Raw genomic sequence first — 25,941 nt, 5'->3', positions numbered from 1 at the left:
CTCACTGATGGCCAACCGTACCCCCGAACCTCACTGATGGCCAGCCGTACCCCCGAACCTCACTGATGGCCAACCGTACCCCCGAACCTCACTGATGGCCAACTGTACCCCCGAACCACACTGATGGCCAACCGTACCCCCGAACCACACTGATGGCCAACTGTACCCCCGAACCACACTGATGGCCTACCGTACCCCCGAACCTCACTGATGGCCAACCGTACCCCCGAACCACACTGATGGCCAACTGTACCCCCGAACCACACTGATGGGCAACCGTACCCCCGAACCACACTGATGGCCAACTGTACCCCTGAACCTCACTGTTGGCCAACTGTACCCCCAAACCTCACTGATGGCCAACCGTACCCCCGAACCACACTGATGGCCAACCGTACCCCCGAACCTCACTGATGGCCAACCGTACCCCCGAACCTCACTGATGGCCAACCGTACCCCCGAACCTCACTGATGGCCAACCGTACCCCCGAACCACACTGATGGCCAACCGTACCCCCGAACCTCACTGATGGCCAACCGTACCCCCGAACCTCACTGATGGCCAACTGTACCCCTGACCCTCACTGTTGGCCAACCGTACCCCTGAACCTCACTGATGGCCAACTGTACCCCCGAACCTCACTGATGGCCAACCGTACCCCCGAACCTCACTGATGGCCAACTGTACCCCTGAACCTCACTGTTGGCCAACCGTACCCCCGAACCTCACTGATGGCCAACCGTACCCCCAAACCTCACTGATGGCCAACTGTACCCCCGAACCACACTGATGGCCAACCGTACCCCCGAACCTCACTGATGGCCAACCGTACCCCCGAACCTCACTGTTGGCCAACCGTACCCCCGAACCTCACTGATGGCCAACCGTACCCCCGAACCACACTGATGGCCAACCGTACCCCCGAACCTCACTGATGGCCAACCGTACCCCCGAACCTCACTGATGGCCAACCGTACCCCCGAACCTCACTGATGGCCAACCGTACCACCGAACCTCACTGATGGCCAACCGTACCCCTGAACCTCACTGTTGGCCAACTGTACCCCCGAACCTCACTGATGGCCAACCGTACCCCTGAACCTCACTGTTGGCCAACTGTACCCCCGAACCTCACTGATGGCCAACTGTACCCCCAAACCTCACTGTTGGCCAACCGTACCCCCGAACCTCACTGATGGCCAACCGTACCCCCGAACCTCACTGATGGCCAACCGTACCCCCGAACCTCACTGATGGCCAACCGTACCCCCGAACCTCACTGATGGCCAACTGTACCCCCGAACCACACTGATGGCCAACTGTACCCCCGACTCACACTGATGGCCAACCGTACCCCCGAACCTCACTGATGGCCAACCGTACCCCCGAACCACACTGATGGCCAACCGTACCCCCGAACCACACTGATGGCCAACTGTACCCCCGAACCTCACTGATGGCCAACCGTACCCCCGAACCACACTGATGGCCAACTGTACCCCCGAACCTCACTGATGGCCAACTGTACCCCCAAACCTCACTGTTGGCCAACCGTACCCCCGAACCACACTGATGGCCAACCGTACCCCCGAACCTCACTGATGGCCAACCGTACCCCCGAACCTCACTGATGGCCAACTGTACCCCCGAACCAGACTGATGGCCAACCGTACCCCCGAACCACACTGATGGCCAACCGTACCCCTGAACCAGACTGATGGCCAACCGTACCCCCGAACCACACTGATGGCCAACCGTACCCCCGAACCTCACTGATGGCCAACTGTACCCCCGAACCAGACTGATGGCCAACCGTACCCCCGAACCACACTGATGGCCAACTGTACCCCCGAACCAGACTGATGGCCAACCGTACCCCCGAACCACACTGATGGCCAACCGTACCCCTGAACCTCACTGATGGCCAACCGTACCCCCGAACCACACTGATGGCCAACCGTACCCCCGAACCACACTGATGGCCAACCGTACCCCCGAACCACACTGATGGCCAACCGTACCCCCGAACCACACTGATGGCCAACCGTACCCCCGAACCTCACTGATGGCCAACTGTACCCCCGAACCTCACTGATGGGCAACCGTACCCCCGAACCTCACTGATGGCCAACTGTACCCCCGAACCTCACTGATGGCCAACCGTACCCCCGAACCTCACTGATGGCCAACTGTACCCCCGAACCACACTGATGGCCAACCGTACCCCCGAACCTCACTGATGGCCAACTGTACCCCCGAACCTCACTGATGGCCAACCGTACCCTCGAACCTCACTGATGGCCAACTGTACCCCCGAACCACACTGATGGCCAACTGTACCCCCGACTCACACTGATGGCCAACCGTACCCCCGAACCTCACTGATGGCCAACCGTACCCCCGAACCTCACTGTTGGCCAACTGTACCCCCGAACCACACTGATGGCCAACCGTACCCCCGAACCACACTGATGGCCAACCGTACCCCCGAACCACACTGATGGCCAACCGTACCCCCGAACCACACTGATGGCCAACCGTACCCTCGAACCACACTGATGGCCAACTGTACCCCCGAACCTCACTGATGGCCAACCGTACCCCCGAACCTCACTGTTGGCCAACCGTACCCCCGAACCACACTGATGGCCAACCGTACCCCCGAACCTCACTGATGGCCAACCGTACCCCCGAACCTCACTGATGGCCAACCGTACCCCCGAACCTCACTGTTGGCCAACCGTACCCCCGAACCACACTGATGGCCAACCGTACCCCCGAACCTCACTGATGGCCAACTGTACCCCCGAACCTCACTGATGGCCAACCGTACCCCCGAACCTCACTGATGGCCAACTGTACCCCCGAACCTCACTGATGGCCAACCGTACCCCCGAACCTCACTGATGGCCAACCGTACCCCCGAACCTCACTGATGGCCAACCGTACCCCCGAACCTCACTGATGGCCAACTGTACCCCCGAACCACACTGATGGCCAACCGTACCCCCGAACCTCACTGATGGCCAACCGTACCCCCGAACCACACTGATGGCCAACCGTACCCCCGAACCTCACTGATGGCCAACCGTACCCCCGAACCACACTGATGGCCAACTGTACCCCCGAACCACACTGATGGCCAACCGTACCCCCGAACCTCACTGTTGGCCAACCGTACCCCCGAACCACACTGATGGCCAACTGTACCCCCGAACCTCACTGTTGGCCAACCGTACCCCCGAACCTCACTGATGGCCAACCGTACCCCCGAACCACACTGATGGCCAACTGTACCCCCGAACCTCACTGATGGCCAACTGTACCCCCGAACCTCACTGATGGCCAACCGTACCCCCGAACCTCACTGTTGGCCAACCGTACCCCCGAACCACACTGATGGCCAACCGTACCCCCGAACCTCACTGATGGCCAACCGTACCCCCGAACCTCACTGATGGCCAACCGTACCCCCGAACCTCACTGTTGGCCAACCGTACCCCCGAACCACACTGATGGCCAACCGTACCCCCGAACCTCACTGATGGCCAACTGTACCCCCGAACCACACTGATGGCCAACTGTACCCCCGAACCACACTGATGGCCAACTGTACCCCCGAACCTCACTGATGGCCAACCGTACCCCCGAACCTCACTGATGGCCAACTGTACCCCCGAACCTCACTGATGGCCAACCGTACCCCCGAACCACACTGATGGCCAACCGTACCCCCGAACCTCACTGATGGCCAACTGTACCCCCGAACCTCACTGTTGGCCAACCGTACCCCTGAACCTCACTGTTGGCCAACCGTACCCCTGAACCTCACTGTTGGCCAACCGTACCCCCGAACCTCACTGATGGCCAACCGTACCCCCGAACCTCACTGATGGCCAACCGTACCCCTGAACCACACTGATGGCCAACTGTACCCCCGAACCTCACTGATGGCCAACTGTACCCCCGAACCTCACTGATGGCCAACCGTACCCCCGAACCTCACTGATGGCCAACTGTACCCCCGAACCTCACTGATGGCCAACCGTACCCCTGAACCTCACTGTTGGCCAACCGTACCCCCGAACCTCACTGATGGCCAACCGTACCCCCGAACCTCACTGATGGCCAACCGTACCCCCGAACCTCACTGATGGCCAACCGTACCCCTGAACCACACTGATGGCCAACCGTACCCCTGAACCACACTGATAGCCAACCGTACCCCCGAACCTCACTGATGGCCAACCGTACCCCCGAACCTCACTGATGGCCAGCCGTACCCCCGAACCTCACTGATGGCCAGCCGTACCCCCGAACCTCACTGATGGCCAACCGTACCCCCGAACCTCACTGATGGCCAACTGTACCCCCGAACCTCACTGATGGCCAACCGTACCCCCGAACCACACTGATGGCCAACTGTACCCCCGAACCACACTGATGGCCTACCGTACCCCCGAACCTCACTGATGGCCAACCGTACCCCCGAACCACACTGATGGCCAACCGTACCCCCGAACCACACTGATGGCCAACCGTACCCCCGAACCACACTGATGGGCAACCGTACCCCCGAACCTCACTGATGGCCAACTGTACCCCTGAACCTCACTGTTGGCCAACTGTACCCCCAAACCTCACTGATGGCCAACCGTACCCCCGAACCACACTGATGGCCAACCGTACCCCCGAACCTCACTGATGGCCAACCATACCCCCGAACCTCACTGATGGCCAACCGTACCCCCGAACCTCACTGATGGCCAACCGTACCCCCGAACCACACTGATGGCCAACCGTACCCCCGAACCTCACTGATGGCCAACCGTACCCCCGAACCTCACTGATGGCCAACTGTACCCCTGAACCTCACTGTTGGCCAACCGTACCCCTGAACCTCACTGATGGCCAACTGTACCCCCGAACCTCACTGATGGCCAACCGTACCCCCGAACCTCACTGATGGCCAACTGTACCCCTGAACCTCACTGTTGGCCAACCGTACCCCCGAACCTCACTGATGGCCAACCGTACCCCCGAACCTCACTGATGGCCAACCGTACCCCCAAACCTCACTGATGGCCAACTGTACCCCCGAACCACACTGATGGCCAACCGTACCCCCGAACCTCACTGATGGCCAACCGTACCCCCGAACCTCACTGTTGGCCAACCGTACCCCCGAACCTCACTGATGGCCAACCGTACCCCCGAACCACACTGATGGCCAACCGTACCCCCGAACCTCACTGATGGCCAACCGTACCCCCGAACCTCACTGATGGCCAACCGTACCCCCGAACCTCACTGATGGCCAACCGTACCACCGAACCTCACTGATGGCCAACCGTACCCCTGAACCTCACTGTTGGCCAACTGTACCCCCGAACCTCACTGATGGCCAACCGTACCCCTGAACCTCACTGTTGGCCAACTGTACCCCCGAACCTCACTGATGGCCAACTGTACCCCCAAACCTCACTGTTGGCCAACTGTACCCCCGAACCTCACTGATGGCCAACCGTACCCCCGAACCTCACTGATGGCCAACCGTACCCCCGAACCTCACTGATGGCCAACCGTACCCCCGAACCTCACTGATGGCCAACTGTACCCCCGAACCACACTGATGGCCAACTGTACCCCCGACTCACACTGATGGCCAACCGTACCCCCGAACCACACTGATGGCCAACCGTACCCCCGAACCACACTGATGGCCAACTGTACCCCCGAACCTCACTGATGGCCAACCGTACCCCCAAACCACACTGATGGCCAACTGTACCCCCGAACCTCACTGATGGCCAACTGTACCCCCAAACCTCACTGTTGGCCAACCGTACCCCCGAACCACACTGATGGCCAACCGTACCCCCGAACCTCACTGATGGCCAACCGTACCCCCGAACCTCACTGATGGCCAACTGTACCCCCGAACCAGACTGATGGCCAACCGTACCCCCGAACCACACTGATGGCCAACCGTACCCCCGAACCACACTGATGGCCAACTGTACCCCCGAACCAGACTGATGGCCAACTGTACCCCCGAACCAGACTGATGGCCAACCGTACCCCCGAACCACACTGATGGCCAACCGTACCCCCGAACCTCACTGATGGCCAACCGTACCCCCGAACCACACTGATGGCCAACTGTACCCCCGAACCACACTGTTGGCCAACTTTACCCCCGAACCTCACTGATGGCCAACCGTACCCCCGAACCACACTGATGGCCAACTGTACCGCCGAACCTCACTGATGGCCAACCGTACCGCCGAACCTCACTGATGGCCAACCGTACCCCCGAACCTCACTGATGGCCAACCGTACCCCCGAACCTCACTGTTGGCCAACTGTACCCCCGAACCACACTGATGGCCAACCGTACCCCCGAACCACACTGTTGGCCAACTGTACCCCCGAACCACACTGATGGCCAACTGTACCCCCGAACCACACTGATGGCCAACTGTACCGCCGAACCTCACTGATGGCCAACTGTACCGCCGAACCTCACTGATGGCCAACCGTACCCCCGAACCTCACTGATGGCCAACCGTACCCCCGAACCTCACTGATGGCCAACTGTACCGCCGAACCTCACTGATGGCCAACCGTACCCCCGAACCTCACTGATGGCCAACCGTACCCCCGAACCACACTGATGGCCAACTGTACCGCCGAACCTCACTGATGGCCAACCGTACCCCCGAACCACACTGATGGCCAACCGTACCCCCGAACCTCACTGATGGCCAACCGTACCCCCGAACCACACTGATGGCCAACTGTACCCCCGAACCACACTGATGGCCAACCGTACCCCCGAACCTCACTGATGGCCAACCGTACCCCCGAACCTCACTGATGGCCAACCGTACCCCCGAACCACACTGATGGCCAACCGTACCCCCGAACCTCACTGATGGCCAACCGTACCCCCGAACCTCACTGATGGCCAACTGTACCCCCGAACCACACTGATGGCCAACCGTACCCCCGAACCTCACTGATGGCCAACTGTACCCCCGAACCTCACTGATGGCCAACCGTACCCCCGAACCTCACTGATGGCCAACCGTACCCCCAAACCTCACTGATGGCCAACTGTACCCCCGAACCTCACTGATGGCCAACTGTACCCCCGAACCTCACTGATGGCCAACCGTACCCCCAAACCTCACTGATGGCCAACTGTACCCCCGAACCTCACTGATGGCCAACTGTACCCCCGAACCTCACTGATGGCCAACCGTACCCCCGAACCTCACTGATGGCCAACTGTACCCCCGAACCACACTGATGGCCAACCATACCCCCGAACCACACTGATGGCCAACCGTACCCCCGAACCTCACTGATGGCCAACTGTACCCCCGAACCTCACTGATGGCCAACTGTACCCCCGAACCACACTGATGGCCAACCGTACCCCCGAACCTCACTGATGGCCAACTGTACCCCCGAACCTCACTGATGGCCAACTGTACCCCCGAACCTCACTGATGGCCAACTGTACCCCCGAACCTCACTGATGGCCAACCGTACCCCCGAACCTCACTGATGGCCAACCGTACCCCCGAACCACACTGATGGCCAACTGTACCCCCGAACCACACTGATGGCCAACTGTACCCCCGAACCTCACTGATGGCCAACTGTACCCCCGAACCACACTGATGGCCAACCGTACCCCCAAACCACACTGGTGGCCAACCGTACCCCTGAACCACACTGATGGCCAACCGTACCCCCAAACCACACTGATGGCCAACCGTACCCCCGAACCTCACTGATGGCCAACTGTACCCCCGAACCTCACTGATGGCCAACCGTACCCCCGAACCTCACTGATGGCCAACTGTACCCCCGAACCTCACTGATGGCCAACTGTACCCCCGAACCTCACTGATGGCCAACCGTACCCCCGAACCACACTGATGGCCAACCGTACCCCCGAACCTCACTGATGGCCAACCGTACCCCCGAACCACACTGATGGCCAACCGTACCCCCTAACCACACTGATGGCCAACTGTACCCCCGAACCTCACTGATGGCCAACCGTACCCCCGAACCTCACTGATGGCCAACCGTACCCCCGAACCTCACTGTTGGCGAACCGTACCCCCGAACCTCACTGTTGGCCAACCGTACCCCCGAACCTCACTGATGGCCAACCGTACCCCCGAACCTCACTGTTGGCCAACCGTACCCCCGAACCACACTGATGGCCAACCGTACCCCCGAACCTCACTGTTGGCCAACTGTACCCCCGGACCTCACTGTTGGCCAACTGTACCCCCGGACCACACTGATGGCCAACTGTACCCCCGAACCTCACTGTTGGCCAACCGTACCCCCGAACCAGACTGATGGCCAACCGTACCCCCGAACCTCACTGATGGCCAACTGTACCCCCGAACCTCACTGATGGCCAACCGTACCCTCGAACCTCACTGATGGCCAACTGTACCCCCGAACCACACTGATGGCCAACCGTACCCCCGAACCTCACTGATGGCCAACCGTACCCCCGAACCTCACTGATGGCCAACCGTACCCCCGAACCTCACTGATGGCCAACCGTACCCCCGAACCACACTGATGGCCAACCGTTCCCCCGAACCACACTGATGGCCAACCGTACCCCCGAACCACACTGATGGCCAACCGTACCCCCGAACCACACTGATGGCCAACCGTACCCCCGAACCACACTGATGGCCAACCGTACCCCCGAACCACACTGTTGGCCAACCGTACCCCCGAACCACACTGATGGCCAACCGTACCCCCGAACCACACTGATGGCCAACCGTACCCCCGAACCACACTGTTGGCCAACCGTACCCCCGAACCACACTGATGGCCAACCGTACCCCCGAACCTCACTGATGGCCAACCGTACCCCCGAACCTCACTGATGGCCAACCGTACCCCCGAACCACACTGATGGCCAACCGTACCCCCGAACCTCACTGATGGCCAACCGTACCCGCGAACCACACTGATGGCCAACCGTACCCCCGAACCTCACTGATGGCCAACCGTACCCCCGAACCTCACTGATGGAGAGCATACTTGGAGAAAGATCCAACACTTGCTTTTACTGGAGGGCAGTCCAAATCATGGCCATCGAGCCACACGCAGCTGTGAGTCCTGGTTATACACCCGCAAAGCCTAGCCAACTCTAATTTTTATTGCATTTCTTCTTCATTAGTTTATCCTGTTTGAAATGCGGGGCCCTGGGGGTTTGGAAAGGGCCATTCTTAGAGCTTTAGCCTTGATTCCAAGGTGCACAGTTCCTCCTCGTCCTACTTGCCTGCTTCAACCTCGCCATTCAACGCTCCATCCTCACCGACTGTCTCCCATCTGTGCTCCACCTTCAGGGATCATCTCCAACTGGTTCGACTCCTACCTGTCCCACGCACAGGATCAGCTACTGTCTGTCTGCTGCTGACACCCAGCCCTACCTCTCCACCAACACCCTGATTCCACAAAATCCCCTGTCTTGTCGATCTGACATCAACTCGTGGATAAGCCAGAGTTTCATCCAGTTCAACGCCAGGAAAACCAAAGCCATCTTATTGGGCTCCAGCCAAAAACTGTGTAACCCAGTGACGTAAGAAAACTACTCGGCACTCGGTCTAAGCGTTAAACAAAGCTTTAATCAACTGTTTTACAACATGGAGGTCTAGTTGTGTCCTTCACTAGTTCCTGTTAAAGAATGTCCTGCGCAAGCTGGGCCCGTGCCCGAGTATTTATACTCTCCCTGGACAGCGCCACCCGCAGGCCGCTCAGTATTATTTCATAAGTCTTTCTTTCATGAATGACTGATTCATGTCACCCAGCTTCCAACTATCGCCCTCTTCAGCTGAGGCAGAACCAGCCAATGTGCAGCCTGTGCCCTGTTCGACCCTCAGCCACACTGCAAGCCCATATTGTATCATCACCAACACAGTATACTTTCACCTCTACAACACAGTCTGCATTCACCCCACTCCACTCCCCCATTCATACTTTTGTTATTTCATGATGTGACTTCTGGAATGCCCTCCTGACACCTCGCAATACAAACTCTGATCTGAGAATGTGTGGGACAGTGAAGAGGGAGCTTTACTCTGTATCTAACCCGTGCTGTACCTGCCCTGGGAGTGTTTGATGGGACAGTGTAGAGGGAGCTTTACTCTGTATCTAACCCGTGCTGTACCTGCCCTGGGAGTGTTTGATGGGACAGTGTAGAGGGAGCTTTACTCTGTATCTAACCCGTGCTGTACCTGCCCTGGGAGTGTTTGATGGGACAGTGTAGAGGGAGCTTTACTCTGTATCTAACCCGTGCTGTACCTGCCCTGGGAGTGTTTGATGGGACAGTGTAGAGGGAGCTTTACTCTGTATCTAACCTGTGCTGTACCTGCCCTGGGAGTGTTTGATGGGACAGTGTAGAGGGAGCTTTACTCTGTATCTAACCCGTGCTGTACCTGCACTGGGAGTGTTTGATGGGACAGTGTAGAGGGAGCTTTACTCTGTATCTAACCCGTGCTGTACCTGCCCTGGGAGTGTTTGATGGGCCAGTGTAGAGGGAGCTTTACTCTGTATCTAACCCATGCTGTACCTGCCCTGGGAGTGTTTGATGGGGACAGTGAAGAGGGAGCTTTACTCTGTATCTAACCCGTGCTGTACCTGCCCTGGGAGTGTTTGATGGGACAGTGTAGAGGGAGCTTTACTCTGTATCTAACCCGTGCTGTACCTGCCCTGGGAGTGTTTGATGGGACAGTGTAGAGGGAGCTTTACTCTGTATCTAACCCGTGCTGTACCTGCCCTGGGAGTGTTTGATGGGACAGTGTAGAGGGAGCTTTACTCTGTATCTAACCCGTGCTGTACCTGCCCTGGGAGTGTTTGATGGGACAGTGTAGAGGGAGCTTTACTCTGTATCTAACCCGTGCTGTACCTGCCCTGGGAGTGTTTGATGGGACAGTGTAGAGGGAGCTTTACTCTGTATCTAACCTGTGCTGTACCTGCCCTGGGAGTGTTTGATGGGACAGTGTAGAGGGAGCTTTACTCTGTATCTAACCCGTGCTGTACCTGCACTGGGAGTGTTTGATGGGACAGTGTAGAGGGAGCTTTACTCTGTATCTAACCCGTGCTGTACCTGCCCTGGGAGTGTTTGATGGGCCAGTGTAGAGGGAGCTTTACTCTGTATCTAACCCGTGCTGTACCTGTCCTGGGAGTGTTTGATGGGACAGTGTAGAGGGAGCTTTACTCTGTATCTAACCCGTGCTATACCTGCCCTGGGAGTGTTTGATGGGGACAGTGTAGAGGGAGCTTTACTCTGTATCTAACCTGTGCTGTACCTGCCCTGGGAGTGTTTGATGGGGACAGTGTAGAGGGAGCTTTACTCTGTATCTAACCTGTGCTGTACCTGCCCTGGGAGTGTTTGATGGGACAGTGTAGAGGGAGCTTTACTCTGTATCTAACCCGTGCTGTACCTGCCCTGGGAGTGTTTGATGGGACAGTGTAGAGGGAGCTTTACTCTGTATCTAACCTGTGCTGTACCTGCCCTGGGAGTGTTTGATGGGACAGTGTAGAGGGAGCTTTACTCTGTATCTAACCCGTGCTGTACCTGCCCTGGGAGTGTTTGATGGGACAGTGTAGAGGGAGCTTTACTCTGTATCTAACCCGTGCTGTACCTGCCCTGGGAGTGTTTGATGGGACAGTGTAGAGGGAGCTTTACTCTGTATCTAACCTGTGCTGTACCTGCCCTGGGAGTGTTTGATGGGACAGTGTAGAGGGAGCTTTACTCTGTATCTAACCCCGTGCTGTACCTGCCCTGGGAGTGTTTGATGGGACAGTGTAGAGGGAGCTTTACTCTGTATCTAACCCGTGCTGTACCTGCCCTGGGAGTGTTTGATGGGACAGTGTAGAGGGAGCTTTACTCTGTATCTAACCCGTGCTGTACCTGCCCTGGGAGTATTTGATGGGACAGTGTAGAGGGAGCTTTACTCTGTATCTAACCTGTGCTGTACCTGCCCTGGGAGTGTTTGATGGGACAGTGTAGAGGGAGATTTACTCTGTATCTAACCCGTGCTGTACCTGCCCTGGGAGTGTTTGATGGGACTGTGTAGAGGGAGCTTTACTCTGTATCTAACCCGTGCTGTACCTGCCCTGGGAGTGTTTGATGGGACAGTGTAGAGGGAGCTTTACTCTGTATCTAACCCGTGCTGTACCTGCCCTGGGAGTGTTTGATGGGACAGTGTAGAGGGAGCTTTACTCTGTATCTAACCCGTGCTGTACCTGCCCTGGGAGTGTTTGATGGGACAGTGTAGAGGGAGCTTTACTCTGTATCTAACCTGTGCTGTACCTGCCCTGGGAGTGTTTGATGGGACAGTGTAGAGGGAGCTTTACTCTGTATCTAACCCGTGCTGTACCTGCCCTGGGAGTGTTTGATGGGACAGTGTAGAGGGAGCTTTACTCTGTATCTAACCCGTGCTGTACCTGCCCTGGGAGTGTTTGATGGGACAGTGTAGAGTGAGCTTTACTCTGTATCTAACCCGTGCTGTACCTGCCCTGGGAGTGTTTGATGGGACAGTGTAGAGGGAGCTTTACTCTGTATCTAACCCGTGCTGTACCTGCCCTGGGAGTGTTTGATGGGACAGTGTAGAGGGAGCTTTACTCTGTATCTAACCCGTGCTGTACCTGCCCTGGGAGTGTTTGATGGGACAGTGTAGAGTGAGCTTTACTCTGTATCTAACCCGTGCTGTTCCTGCCCTGGGAGTGTTTGATGGGACAGTGTAGAGGGAGCTTTACTCTGTATCTAACCCGTGCTGTACCTGCCCTGGGAGTGTTTGATGGGACAGTGTAGAGGGAGCTTTACTCTGTATCTAACCCGTGCTGTACCTGCCCTGGGAGTGTTTGGTGGACAGTGTAGAGGGAGCTTTACTCTGTATCTAACCTGTTCTGTACCTGCCCTGGGAGTGTTTGATGGGGACAGTGTAGAGGGAGCTTTACTCTGTATCTAACCCATGCTGTACCTGCCCTGGGAGTGTTTGGTGGACAGTGTAGAGGGAGCTTTACTCTGTATCTAACCTGTTCTGTACCTGCCCTGGGAGTGTTTGATGGGGACAGTGTAGAGGGAGCTTTACTCTGTATCTAACCCATGCTGTACCTGCCCTGGGAGTGTTTGGTGGACAGTGTAGAGGGAGCTTTACTCTGTATCTAACCTGTTCTGTACCTGCCCTGGGAGTGTTTGATGGGGACAGTGTAGAGGGAGCTTTACTCTGTATCTAACCCATGCTGTACCTGCCCTGGGAGTGTTTGGTGGACAGTGTAGAGGGAGCTTTACTCTGTATCTAACCTGTTCTGTACCTGCCCTGGGAGTGTTTGATGGGGACAGTGTAGAGGGAGCTTTACTCTGTATCTAACCCGTGCTGTACCTGCCCTGGGAGTGTTTGATGGGACAGTGTAGAGGGAGCTTTACTCTGTATCTAACCCGAGCTGTACCTGCCCTGGGAGTGTTTGATGGGACAGTGCAGAGGGAGCTTTACTCTGTATCTAACCCGTGCTGTACCTGCCCTGGGAGTGTTTGATGGGACAGTGTAGAGGGAGCTTTACTCTGTATCTAACCCGTGCTGTACCTGCCCTGGGAGTGTTTGATGGGACAGTGCAGAGGGAGCTTTACTCTGTATCTAACCCGTGCTGTACCTGCCCTGGGAGTGTTTGATGGGGCAGTGTAGAGGGAGCTTTACTCTGTATCTAACCCGTGCTGTACCTGCTCTGGGAGTGTTTGATGGGACAGTGTAGAGGGAGCTTTACTCTGTATCTAACCCGTGCTGTACCTGCCCTGGGAGTGTTTGATGGGACAGTGTAGAGGGAGCTTTACTCTGTATCTAACCCGTGCTGTACCTGCCCTGGGAGTGTTTGATGGGACAGTGTAGAGTGAGCTTTACTCTGTATCTAACCCGTGCTGTACCTGCCCTGGGAGTGTTTGATGGGACAGTGTAGAGGGAGCTTTACTCTGTATCTACCCGTGCTGTACCTGCCCTGGGAGTGTTTGATGGGACAGTGTAGAGGGAACTTTACTCTGTATCTAACCCGTGCTGTACCTGCCCTGGGAGTGTTTGATGGGACAGTGTAGAGGGAGCTTTACTCTGTATCTAACCCGTGCTGTACCTGCCCTGGGAGTGTTTGATGGGACAGTGTAGAGGGAGCTTTACTCTGTATCTAACCTGTGCTGTACCTGCCCTGGGAGTGTTTGATGGGACAATGTAGAGGGAGCTTTACTCTGTATCTAACCCGTGCTGTTCCTGCCCTGGGAGTGTTTGATGGGACAGTGTAGAGGGAGCTTTACTCTGTATCTAACCCGTGCTGTACCTGCCCTGGGAGTGTTTGATGGGACAGTGTAGAGGGAGCTTTACTCTGTATCTAACCCGTGCTGTACCTGCCCTGGGAGTGTTTGATGGGACAGTGTAGAGGGAGCTTTACTGTGTATCTAACCCATGCTGTACCTGCCCTGGGAGTGTTTGATGGGACAGTGTAGAGGGAGCTTTACTCTGTATCTAACCCGTGCTGTACCTGCCCTGGGAGTGTTTGATGGGACAGTGTAGAGGGAGCTTTACTGTGTATCTAACCCGTGCTGTACCTGCCCTGGGAGTGTTTGATGGGACAGTGTAGAGGGAGCTTTACTCTGTATCTAACCCGTGCTGTACCTGCCCCGGGAGTGTTTGATGGGACAGTGTAGAGGGAGCTTTACTCTGTATCTAACCCGTGCTGTACCTGCCCCGGGAGTGTTTGATGGGACAGTGTAGAGGGAGCTTTACTCTGTATCTAACCCGTGCTGTACCTGCCCTGGGAGTGTTTGATGGGACAGTGTAGAGGGAGCTTTACTCTGTATCTAACCCGTGCTGTCCCTGCCCTGGGAGTGTTTGATGGGGACAGTGTAGAGGGAGCTTTACTCTGTATCTAACCCGTGCTGTACCTGCCCTGGGAGTGTTTGGTGGACAGTGTAGAGGGAGGTTTACTCTGTATCTAACCCATGCTGTACCTGCCCTGGGAGTGTTTGATGGGACAGTGTAGAGGGAGCTTTACTCTGTATCTAACCCGTGCTGTACCTGCCCCGGGAGTGTTTGATGGGACAGTGTAGAGGGAGCTTTACTCTGTATCTAACCTGTGCTGTCCCTGCCCTGGGAGTGTTTGATGGGGACAGTGTAGAGGGAGCTTTACTCTGTATCTAACCCGTGCTGTACCTGCCCTGGGAGTGTTTGATGGGACAGTGTAGAGGGAACTTTACTCTGTATCTAACCCGTGCTGTGCCTGCCCTGGGAGTGTTTGATGGGACAGTGTAGAGGGAGCTTTACTCTGTATCTAACCCGTGCTGTACCTGCCCTGGGAGTGTTTGATGGGACAGTGTAGAGGGAACTTTACTCTGTATCTAACCTGTGCTGTACCTGCCCTGGGAGTGTTTGATGGGACAGTGTAGAGGGAGCTTTACTCTGTATCTAACCGGTGCTGTACCTGCCCTGGCAGTGTTTGATGGGACAGTGTAGAGGGAGCTTTACTCTGTATCTAACCCGTGCTGTACCTGCCCTGGGAGTGTTTGATGGGACAGTGTAGAGGGAACTTTACTCTGTATCTAACCCGTGCTGTACCTGCCCTGGGAGTGTTTGATGGGACAGTGTAGAGGGAGCTTTACTCTGTATCTAACCCGTGCTGTACCTGCCCCGGGAGTGTTTGATGGGACAGTGTAGAGGGAGCTTTACTCTGTATCTAACCCGTGCTGTACCTGCCCTGGGAGGGTTTGATGGGACAGTGTAGAGGGAGCTTTACTCTGTATCTAACCTGTGCTGTACCTGCCCTGGGAGTGTTTGATGGGACAGTGTAGAGGGAGCTTTACTCTGTATCTAACCCGTGCTGTACCTGCCCTGGGAGTGTTTGATGGGACAGTGTAGAGGGAGCTTTACTCTGTATCTAACCCGTGCTGTACCTGCCCTGGGAGTGTTTGATGGGACAGTGTAGAGGGAGCTTTACTCTGTATCTAACCCCGTGCTGTACCTGCCCTGGGAGTGTTTGATGGGACAGTGTAGAGGGAGCTTTACTCTGTATCTAACCCCGTGCTGTACCTGCCCTGGGAGTGTATGATGTGACAGTGTAGAGGGAGCTTTACTCTGTATCTAACCCGTGCTGTACCTGCCCTGGGAGTGTTTGATGGGACAGTGTAGAGGGAGCTTTACTCTGTATCTAACCCGTGCTGTGCCTGCCCTGGGAGTGTTTGATGGGACAGTGTAGAGGGAGCTTTACTCTGTATCTAACCCGTGCTGTACCTGCCCTGGGAGTGTTTGATGGGCCAGTGTAGAGGGAGCTTTACTCTGTATCTAACCCGTGCTGTACCTGCCCTGGGAGTGTTTGATGGGACAGTGTAGAGGGAGCTTTACTCTGTATCTAACCCCGTGCTGTGCCTGCCCTGGGAATGTTTGATGGGACAGTGTAGAGGGAGCTTTACTCTGTATCTAACCCGTGCTGTATCTGCCCTGGGAGTGTTTGATGGGGATAGTGTAGAGGGAGCTTTACTCTGTATCTAACCCGTGCTGTACCTGCCCTGGGAGTGTTTGATGGGACAGTGTAGAGGGAGCTTTACTCTGTATCTAACCCGTGCTGTACCTGCCCTGGGAGTGTTTGATGGGACAGTGTAGAGGGAGCTTTACTCTGTATCTAACCCCGTGCTGTACCTGCCCTGGGAGTGTTTGATGGGACAGTGTAGAGGGAGCTTTACTCTGTATCTAACCCCGTGCTGTACCTGCCCTGGGAGTGTATGATGTGACAGTGTAGAGGGAGCTTTACTCTGTATCTAACCCGTGCTGTACCTGCCCTGGGAGTGTTTGATGGGACAGTGTAGAGGGAGCTTTACTCTGTATCTAACCCGTGCTGTGCCTGCCCTGGGAGTGTTTGATGGGACAGTGTAGAGGGAGCTTTACTCTGTATCTAACCCGTGCTGTACCTGCCCTGGGAGTGTTTGATGGGCCAGTGTAGAGGGAGCTTTACTCTGTATCTAACCCGTGCTGTACCTGCCCTGGGAGTGTTTGATGGGACAGTGTAGAGGGAGCTTTACTCTGTATCTAACCCCGTGCTGTGCCTGCCCTGGGAATGTTTGATGGGACAGTGTAGAGGGAGCTTTACTCTGTATCTAACCCGTGCTGTACCTGCCCTGGGAGTGTTTGATGGGACAGTGTAGAGGGAGCTTTACTCTGTATCTAACCCGTGCTGTATCTGCCCTGGGAGTGTTTGATGGGACAGTGTAGAGGGAGCTTTACTCTGTATCTAACCCGTGCTGTACCTGCCCTGGCAGTGTTTGATGGGACAGTGTAGAGGGAGCTTTACTCTGTATCTAACCCGTGCTGTACCTGCCCTGGGAGTGTTTGATGGGGACAGTGTAGAGGGAGCTTTACTCTGTATCTAACCCGTGCTGTGCCTGCCCTGGGAATGTTTGATGGGACAGTGTAGAGGGAGCTTTACTCTGTATCTAACCCGTGCTGTACCTGCCCTGGGAGTGTTTGATGGGACAGTGTAGAGGGAGCTTTACTCTGTATCTAACCCGTGCTGTACCCGCCCTGGGAGTGTTTGATGGGACAGTGTAGAGGGAGCTTTACTCTGTATCTAACCCGTGCTGTACCTGCCCTGGGAGTGTTTGATGGGACAGTGTAGAGGGAGCTTTACTCTGTATCTAACCCGTGCTGTATCTGCCCTGGGAGTGTTTGATGGGACAGTGTAGAGGGAGCTTTACTCTGTATCTAACCCGTGCTGTACCTGCCCTGGCAGTGTTTGATGGGACAGTGTAGAGGGAGCTTTACTCTGTATCTAACCCGTGCTGTACCTGCCCTGGGAGTGTTTGATGGGACAGTGTAGAGGGAGCTTTACTCTGTATCTAACCCGTGCTGTACCTGCCCTGGGAGTGTTTGATGGGACAGTGTAGAGGGAGCTTTACTCTGTATCTAACCCGTGCTGTACCTGCCCTGGGAGTGTTTGATGAGACAGTGTAGAGGGAGCTTTACTCTGTATCTAACCCCGTGCTGTACCTGCCCTGGGAGTGTTTGATGGGACAGTGTAGAGGGAGCTTTACTCTGTATCTAACCCGTGCTGTACCTGCCCTGGGAGTGTTTGATGGGACAGTGTAGAGGGAGCTTTACTCTGTATCTAACCCGTGCTGTACCTGCCCTGGGAGTGTTTGATGGGGACAGTGTAGAGGGAGCTTTACTCTGTATCTAACCCGTGCTGTACCTGCCCTGGGAGTGTTTGATGGGACAGTGTAGAGGGAGCTTTACTCTGTATCTAACCCGTGCTGTACCTGCCCTGGGAGTGTTTGATGGGACAGTGTAGAGGGAGCTTTACTCTGTATCTAACCCGTGCTGTACCTGCCCTGGGAGTGTTTGATGGGACAGTGTAGAGGGAGCTTTACTCTGTATCTAACCCGTGCTCTACCTGCCCTGGGAGTGTTTGATGGGACAGTGTAGAGGGAGCTTTACTCTGTATCTAACCCGTGCTGTACCTCCCCTGGGAATGTTTGATGGGACAGTGTAGAGGGAGCTTTACTCTGTATCTAACCCGTGCTGTACCTGCCCTGGGAGTGTTTGATGGGACAGTGTAGAGGGAGCTTTACTCTGTATCTAACCCGTGCTGTACCTGCCCTGGGAGTGTTTGATGGGACAGTGTAGAGGGAGCTTTACTCTGTATCTAACCCGTGCTGTACCTGCCCTGGGAGTGTTTGATGGGACAGTGTAGAGGGAGCTTTACTCTGTATCTAACCCGTGCTGTACCTGCCCCGGGAGTGTTTGATGGGACAGTGTAGAGGGAGCTTTACTCTGTATCTAACCCGTGCTGTACCTGCCCTGGGAGTGTTTGATGGGACAGTGTAGAGGGAGCTTTACTCTGTATCTAACCCATGCTGTACCTGCCCTGGGAGTGTTTGATGGGACAGTGTAGAGGGAGCTTTACTCTGTATCTAACCCGTGCTGTACCTGCCCTGGGAGTGTTTGATGGGACAGTGTAGAGGGAGCTTTACTCTGTATCTAACCCGTGCTGTACCTGCCCTGGGAGTGTTTGATGGGACAGTGTAGAGGGAGCTTTACTCTGTATCTAACCCGTGCTGTACCTGCCCTGGGAGTGTTTGATGGGACAGTGTTGAGGGAGCTTTACTCTGTATCTAACCCCATGCTGTACCTGCCCTGGGAGTGTGTGATGGGACAGTGTAGAGGGAGCTTTACTCTGTATCTAACCCATGCTGTACCTGCCCTGGGAGTGTTTGATGGGACAGTGTAGAGGGAGCTTTACTCTGTATCTAACCCATGCTGTACCTGCCCTGGGAGTGTGTGATGGGACAGTGTAGAGGGAGCTTTACTCTGTATCTAACCCGTGCTGTACCTGCCCCGGGAGTGTTTGATGGGACAGTGTAGAGGGAGCTTTACTCTGTATCTAACCCCATGCTGTACCTGCCCTGGGAGTGTTTGATGGGACAGTGTAGAGGGAGCTTTACTCTGTATCTAACCCGTGCTGTACCTGCCCTGGGAGTGTTTGATGGGACAGTGTAGAGGGAGCTTTACTCTGTATCTAACCCCATGCTGTACCTGCCCTGGGAGTGTTTAATGGAGCCCCATTTCCGGTGGTAGATTGATGTTGTGATCTTTATTTTTCTCAGGATGACACACAAAATAAGTTTGAATGTCTGGTGTTATCGCCCCACCACAGAATCTGCAACGTGAGTTTTCCCGTCTTCAGATCATTGATGCAGGTATGTCTTTCAGGGACACAGTACACAGCCAACACACAGACACAGTAACACAGACTCTGCTTGTCCAGGTAGCAGGAGAAGGGTTAACATCACCCCTTGCATTGGACACTTGCTGCTTCATGTGCCTCTGGCCCTCCGTTACAGCCCGTCAATTCCGCGGTGTTGCCTCAGCTGGAACACAGCGCTGGGCTTTCTCCTTCTCTTGTTTGCCAGCAACCTGTGGCTAGGGATTGTTACCTGGAGATGGGGTTAACCCATCCTCCAGACAGCAAGTGGAAGGGTCAACTTCAACACAATGTGCAACACAGTGAATGCTCCAGTAGCTTTTCTCCGTCGTCTTCAAGGTCTCCATCATGGTCACGCCTCTGTGGCGTAATGGATTGTGCATTGGACTTCCAGTCAGTGACAAATAAAGCATCCAAAGGTTGTGGATTCGAGTCCCACCAGAATCGGATTTCACTCTAAGGGAATCGAGGGATATGGGGATCGGGCGGGAAAGTGGAGTTGAGGTCGAAGATCAGCCATGATCTTATTGAATGGCGGAGCAGGCTCGAGGGGCCGTATGGCTGACTCCTGCTCTTATTCCTTATGTTCTTGTCAGGAAATGGCTTCCCCTTGGAATCTCAGTATCGCGACCTTAAATCCATCGTAGTCAGTGTGTAACACTATCTTATCCCCACTGTAGCCAGTCAGGTTTCTGCGGTGATCCCAGTCTCGGTTCTCCTGATTAGCAGCCAATCTCAGACACGATGCTATCAGCTAATTGACCTGCCTCGACCCAAGTGAAAAAATCATCCGGGGTTCCCACTCGTGACCAATACCGAGTGACCCCCCCCTCCCGGAAAGTACGTGCATGTGGGGATTGGCTGACACAAGGTCGGGTTCAGCTGTGCTGCCTTTGGCAGTCGAATAGCCTGTGTGTAATCGCTATTAGGCTGACGCTGGAAGGGTGTTCACTAAAACAGGATACCCGAGTGGCCACCGGTGCCCATGGATCCTCACTCCAGCAAGGTCTCAGATCCTCTCCAGCCAGGAGGTGAAGCAAGAGTAAGACTGATAAGGAAATGATGGAAACTGCAGTGAGCTGAGAAATATTTGTGTTTCATCGAATCTGCAATTTTTAAGGTGCCGTTTCATGAAGAGAGCAGGTTTTCTGTGCGACCCATTAAATGAAGCGTTTTATTTTTCGCGCAGGTGTCCTTCCGGTTGGAGTTTGAGTTCCGTTGTTCGCTCCTGTTGGATGAAGTGGAACTACACCTCAGCGCTATCAGGTCAGAGAGCACAGAGCCCATCGCGCTGCATTGCCTTCTTCCATTATCTCCCCCACGAGCTTCAGGTTTCCTTCCTCCGCAAAATAAGGGTAGTAAGGGAAGCAGGGTTAGATGGTCTCAACCCAACACCTGAAGGATCGCCGCAAACACTAGACGTTAAGCTCATCCAAAACTCTTCTGTCACCTATCCTAACTTGCACCAAGTCCCGTTCACCCCCACCCCTCTGCTCGCTGACCTACATTGGCTCCCGGTCCGGTAACGCCTCGATTTAAAAATTCTCATCCTCGTGTTTAAATCCCTCCATGGCCTCCTCGCCCCCTCCCTATCTCTGTAACCTCCTCCAGCCCCACAACCTTCCGAGATCTCTGCGCTCCTCCAATTCTGGCCTCTTGCATTTCCATCGCTCCACCATTGGCGGCTGTGCCTTCAGCCGCCTGGGCCCCGAGCTCCGGAATTCCCTCCCTAAACCTCTCCGCCTCTCTCTCCTCCTTTAAGACGCTCCTTAAAACCGACCTCTTTGACCCAGCTTTTGGTCACCTGTCCTCATATCTGTCCTCAGGTCCTGTGAAGCGCCTGGGAACTTTTTCTACGTTAAAGGCACTGTATAAATTTGTTGTTGAACACAGGCCCTGATAGCTTCAATGCTGGATCCAGCCTCAGTATTTTGCCCAAGGTTTGCGGGAGGGTTTCTTTGAGGGTGAGGGATTTGTTATCTGTGTTGTTGCTCACTTTGCCCCATGTTCCCCCTTCTCTCTCCCTCTCCTGCAGCAACTGCCTGAGGCTCTCAATCTGACTGCAGGGAGACATGTCGAAGCCTGTCAGTGTGACTTGCTCCTTTCTTGCTCCCTTCTGTCCTTTTGTTGGAAGCTCTTGGTCACTGCGTTCCGCCCCACCCCAAAGAGCTTGCTTTGAGGATGAGTTGCAGGGTACGAGGGGAGGGGGGCACACAGTGGGTTTGACCTGGTGGTCCAGCTCCTATCGGTGGGGTTCAGTGCCTCCAGTGTATTGAAAACTGTTCCTTCTTGCAGTGACAGCACTGAGATGAATGAGACACTTCACGATAATGCAGTCCACATCTGGGCCGCAGTCCGCTACGAAGCAGATCTCCTCCTCACGAGGTAAGCGGTACCGATTCTGCAATCTCCACACACGCTGGCACTTCAGCAACACGCGGTGTCAATCAGAAACAAAAATAGGGCTGTTTTCATTAGAAGAGAGGAGATTACTGGGTGATTTGATAGAACATAAGAAATAGGAGCAGGAATAGGCCACTTGGCCTCTCGAGCTTGCTCCGCCATTCAATAAGATCACGGCTGATCTTGGGCTCAAAGCCACTTCCCCGCCTGCTCCCCATAACCCTTCACTCCCTTATCTTGCAAAAATCTGTCTATCTCCACCTTAATGTATTTAATGACCCAGCCTGCACAGCTCTCCGGGGCAGAGAATTCCACAGATTTACGACCCTCTAAGAGAAGAAATTCCTCATCTCAGTTCTAAAAGGGCGACCCTTTATTCTGAAACTGTGCCCCCGAGTTCTAGATTTCCCCACGAGGGGAAACATCCTCTCTGCATCTACCTTGTCGAGCCCCCTCAGAATCTTATATGTTTCAATAAGATCCCCTCTCATTCTTCTAAACTCCAATGAGTATAGGCCCAACCTGCTCAACCTTTCCTCATAAGTCAAACCCCTCATCTCTGGAATTAACCGTGTGAATCGTCTCTGAACTGCCTCCACAGAGCTGTTTAACATTATGAAGGGAAGGGACAGAGTAGATAGAAACAGACTGTTTGCAGTGATGAAGGGGGCTAGAATAAGGGGACTGAAATGTAAGATGAAATGTTAAGAGATTTAGGACAGAGAGCAGGGTAAACCTTGTCACACAGGGTGGAGAGTCTGTGGAACACTGTTGAGCAGGCTGGGCCTATACTCAGTGGGATTTAGAAGAATGAGAGGTGATCTTTTTGAAACACATAAGATACAGAGGGGTCTCGACAAGGTAGATGCGGAGAGGATGTTTCCCCTCGAGGGGAAATCTAGAACTCGGGGGCACAGTCTCAGATTAGTGACTGAAGCAGAGACCATAGTAACATTGAAGAATAGGTTAGATGGGAGATTAAAGGAAAGGGGGATAACAGGATATGGGAACAGGGCGGGAACATGGGATTAGGATCCTGCTCATGGAGGATAAACACCAGCATGGGCCACGTGGCCTGTTTCGGTGTGAAATGGGGATAACAGGATATGGGAACAGGGCGGGAACATGGGATCAGGATCCTGCTCATGGAGGATAAACACCAGTGTGGGCCACGTGGCCTGTTTCGGTGTGAAAGGGGGATAACAGGATATGGGAACAGGGCGGGAACATGGGATTAGGATCCTGCTGATGGAGAATAAACACCAGCGTGGGCCACGTGGCCTGTTTTGGTGTGGTTTGGGTGTAATTCTGATCTGGGAGTGCATGAGGTTGGGAGCAGAAAGTTTAAGATGTTCCGTTGCATTGTGCTGCTATTCCTCAGAATATAATTATTAATATTATGAACACGGCTGCGTCCGAGGCCATCGGTAAAAACCAGCTGCTTTCTCCCAGCAGTGAATCCAATCTCCAGCGCTACGAGGTGCAGCCAGCCACAGAGTCAGTGCCTGAAGAAATCCACCCCGAGTTCAAGCACACCTTTAAGGTAAAGCTGGCCAGCGGATGAAGCGATTGCTGTCTGAACCCTCGGACTGTGGTGACTGGTGATGGTTGAACTAACCCTTTGCTGCGTTTCCGATTACTTCTGTGCTGCTGACTGAGTGTGTGTGTGTGTGTGTGTGTGGTGACATTCTCCGACACTGAGTTACGCTGCAGGGAGGAGAATGAAAGGGGCTGGGAAGTAATCCTTGATCATTCCATCGCTTCCTATAACCCCCACCTCTGCTCCATCTGCCAATGCTCTGGGAATGACAGGCCAGGACCCATCACCCATCGCTGTAACCACAAGTGAGATTGCTCTGTGAGTGTGTGTGGTGTTTGACATGAATCGGTCATTCATGAAAGAAAGACTTATGAAATAATACTGAGCGGCCTGCGGGCGGCGCTGTCCAGGGAGAGTATAAATACTCGGGCACGGGCCCAGCTTGCTCCGGACATTCTTTAACAGGAACTAGTGAAGGACACAACTAGACCTCCATGTTGTAAAACAGTTGATTAAAGCTTTGTTTAATGCTTAGGCCAAGTGCCGAGTAGTTTCCTTACGTCAGTGTTGACATTAAAGCTACGCAGATCCCCAATCCCCCGGCTCGGTGAATAACTGCATCACCCTGTGCGGTGCGGTGCCTCGGCTCCAGGAATGTCCCTGGTTTGTGCTGTGTTAGCTGATCACAGCCAGGCACCAGTCAGGGGCAGAGGGAAGAGGGCACTGCCGTTGGCCTTGCAGTTCCTAGATTAGGGATGGTAACTATCAGCCAGGGTCGCTGCTCCTGATCATGATCCAGTTCCCCTGTGAGGACAGGAACATATGAACAGGAGGAGGCCAGTCAGTTAGATCATGGCTGATCTGTATCTGAACTCTTCTACCCGCCTTGGTTCTGTATCCCTTAATACCCTTACCCAACAAAAATCCACCAATCTTGGTTTTGAAATTTTCAATTGACCCCCCAGCCTCAACAGCTTTTTGGGGGAGAGAGTTCCAGATTTCTGCTATCCTTTGTAGGAGGGGCCTGGACTGTGATGCTCCTTATGGCTAAATAGCTAGTTGACACTTGTTGTGGCTGAAACGTGAAGGTGGGGCAGTAAGGGGAAATGTACCCCAGCAAAGATCGGTGCCTGCAGACGAGGGAGGAACATTGCGTGTGTGGGGAATAAAGCAGTGACTGCAGCGACAGTGTTTGCGCTCCCCTTTCATTGGTTGCTGAGCCGTGGAGAACCTGTGCCCCAAGTCCTGTCCTGGGCGATGCTGACCCTGGCCGAAGAGCTGAAAGTAAGCCGTGGACGTTGGGAACATGTGGCAATCCGCAGCAAAGCTACGACTAAGTTTGCTTTTTCCTTTGACTCAATACCTCAGTGAGGGGCTGCTGTAGTATCAGGCAGTTTTGAAGGGGTTCCCAAGAAACAGGGTGTCTGCGGCCACGTGGAATTGCTGTGTGAGGCTGCGATCTTTATCGGGCCGTGTTTGTGTTTATAGATCAAAAACCTCGGCTGTTTTCCAGCTGAAGATTTGGAAGCTAAAATCTACATTCCGACCATGACCAGCACATACTATCACATTTCTGCAGTGACCACTGCCTTTACCGAGCCGGTAAGTAGACGGCCAGCCCTGGGCTCAGCCGCTGAGCTGCCCTGTAACCTCCACTCACCCCCCCCCCCCTCCACCGTTAAACGGCTGACTCCCTGAAACACTCATTACCCACAGCAGGGTGGTCGGGTTTGGAGGCTGAGGTTAGAGGGGGGAGGACTGAGAAACACGATGCACATGAAGTGAAAGTGAGTCACCCACCTGATGCTTGGCGCCCAGTGTGGTCATGAGTCACAGAGCAAGAAGGTCCCGCCCTCCATCCCTGGTCTGTGCTGAGTGAGCTCATCTCAGGCAGGACATCAGTTGGGCGTTGCAATTGGCCTTAGTTGGGTCCGAGCACACAGAGACGGGGTCCCTGCTCTGTGATCCCAGCTAGAAAGTGAGTGTGTGGATGTTGAGTGAAGGTAGGATCAGGATTAGCAGTGATGCACCCCTCAGTCAAATAGCTCGCTGCCATTGACAAATGTGGACTGGTCACTTGGGCGAGGTAGCAGAGGGTAGGCAGTGCCATCAGCAGATGGGTAATGTTTTCAGCTCTTAGCACAGCACTCTGTGCTCCTGGTTTTAGCTCCTGGCTCCCCCCACCCCCCGGTACGGTTTGGGTGGG

The 25,941-nt window shown here is 54.7% G+C and overlaps 1 protein-coding gene across 3 annotated transcripts in view; it reads left to right on the top strand.

Annotated features, from left to right (window-relative positions):
• Positions 1 to 25,941, top strand: part of itga10 (integrin, alpha 10) — a 173,829-nt gene that overhangs the window by 135,987 nt on the left and 11,901 nt on the right. For 2 of the 3 annotated variants that reach the window (XM_085978410.1, XM_085978409.1), the window contains exons 14-18: positions 19,695 to 19,787; positions 20,982 to 21,058; positions 22,088 to 22,177; positions 23,648 to 23,738; positions 25,224 to 25,337. In XM_085978410.1, the coding sequence (XP_085834536.1) occupies positions 19,695 to 19,787; positions 20,982 to 21,058; positions 22,088 to 22,177; positions 23,648 to 23,738; positions 25,224 to 25,337 (465 nt within the window). The remainder of the gene's footprint in view (positions 1 to 19,694; positions 19,788 to 20,981; positions 21,059 to 22,087; positions 22,178 to 23,647; positions 23,739 to 25,223; positions 25,338 to 25,941) is intronic. The other variant, XM_085978412.1, reaches the window with a different exon arrangement.

The sequence above is a fragment of the Somniosus microcephalus genome, unplaced genomic scaffold, assembly GCF_052327205.1.
Source record: "Somniosus microcephalus isolate GS21.2 unplaced genomic scaffold, FLI_Smic_1.0 unresolved_chr7, whole genome shotgun sequence".
Classification (NCBI taxonomy): domain Eukaryota; kingdom Metazoa; phylum Chordata; class Chondrichthyes; order Squaliformes; family Somniosidae; genus Somniosus; species Somniosus microcephalus.
Note: the sequence above shows the minus strand (reverse complement) of the source record. Positions and strands in the feature narration are given on the sequence as shown.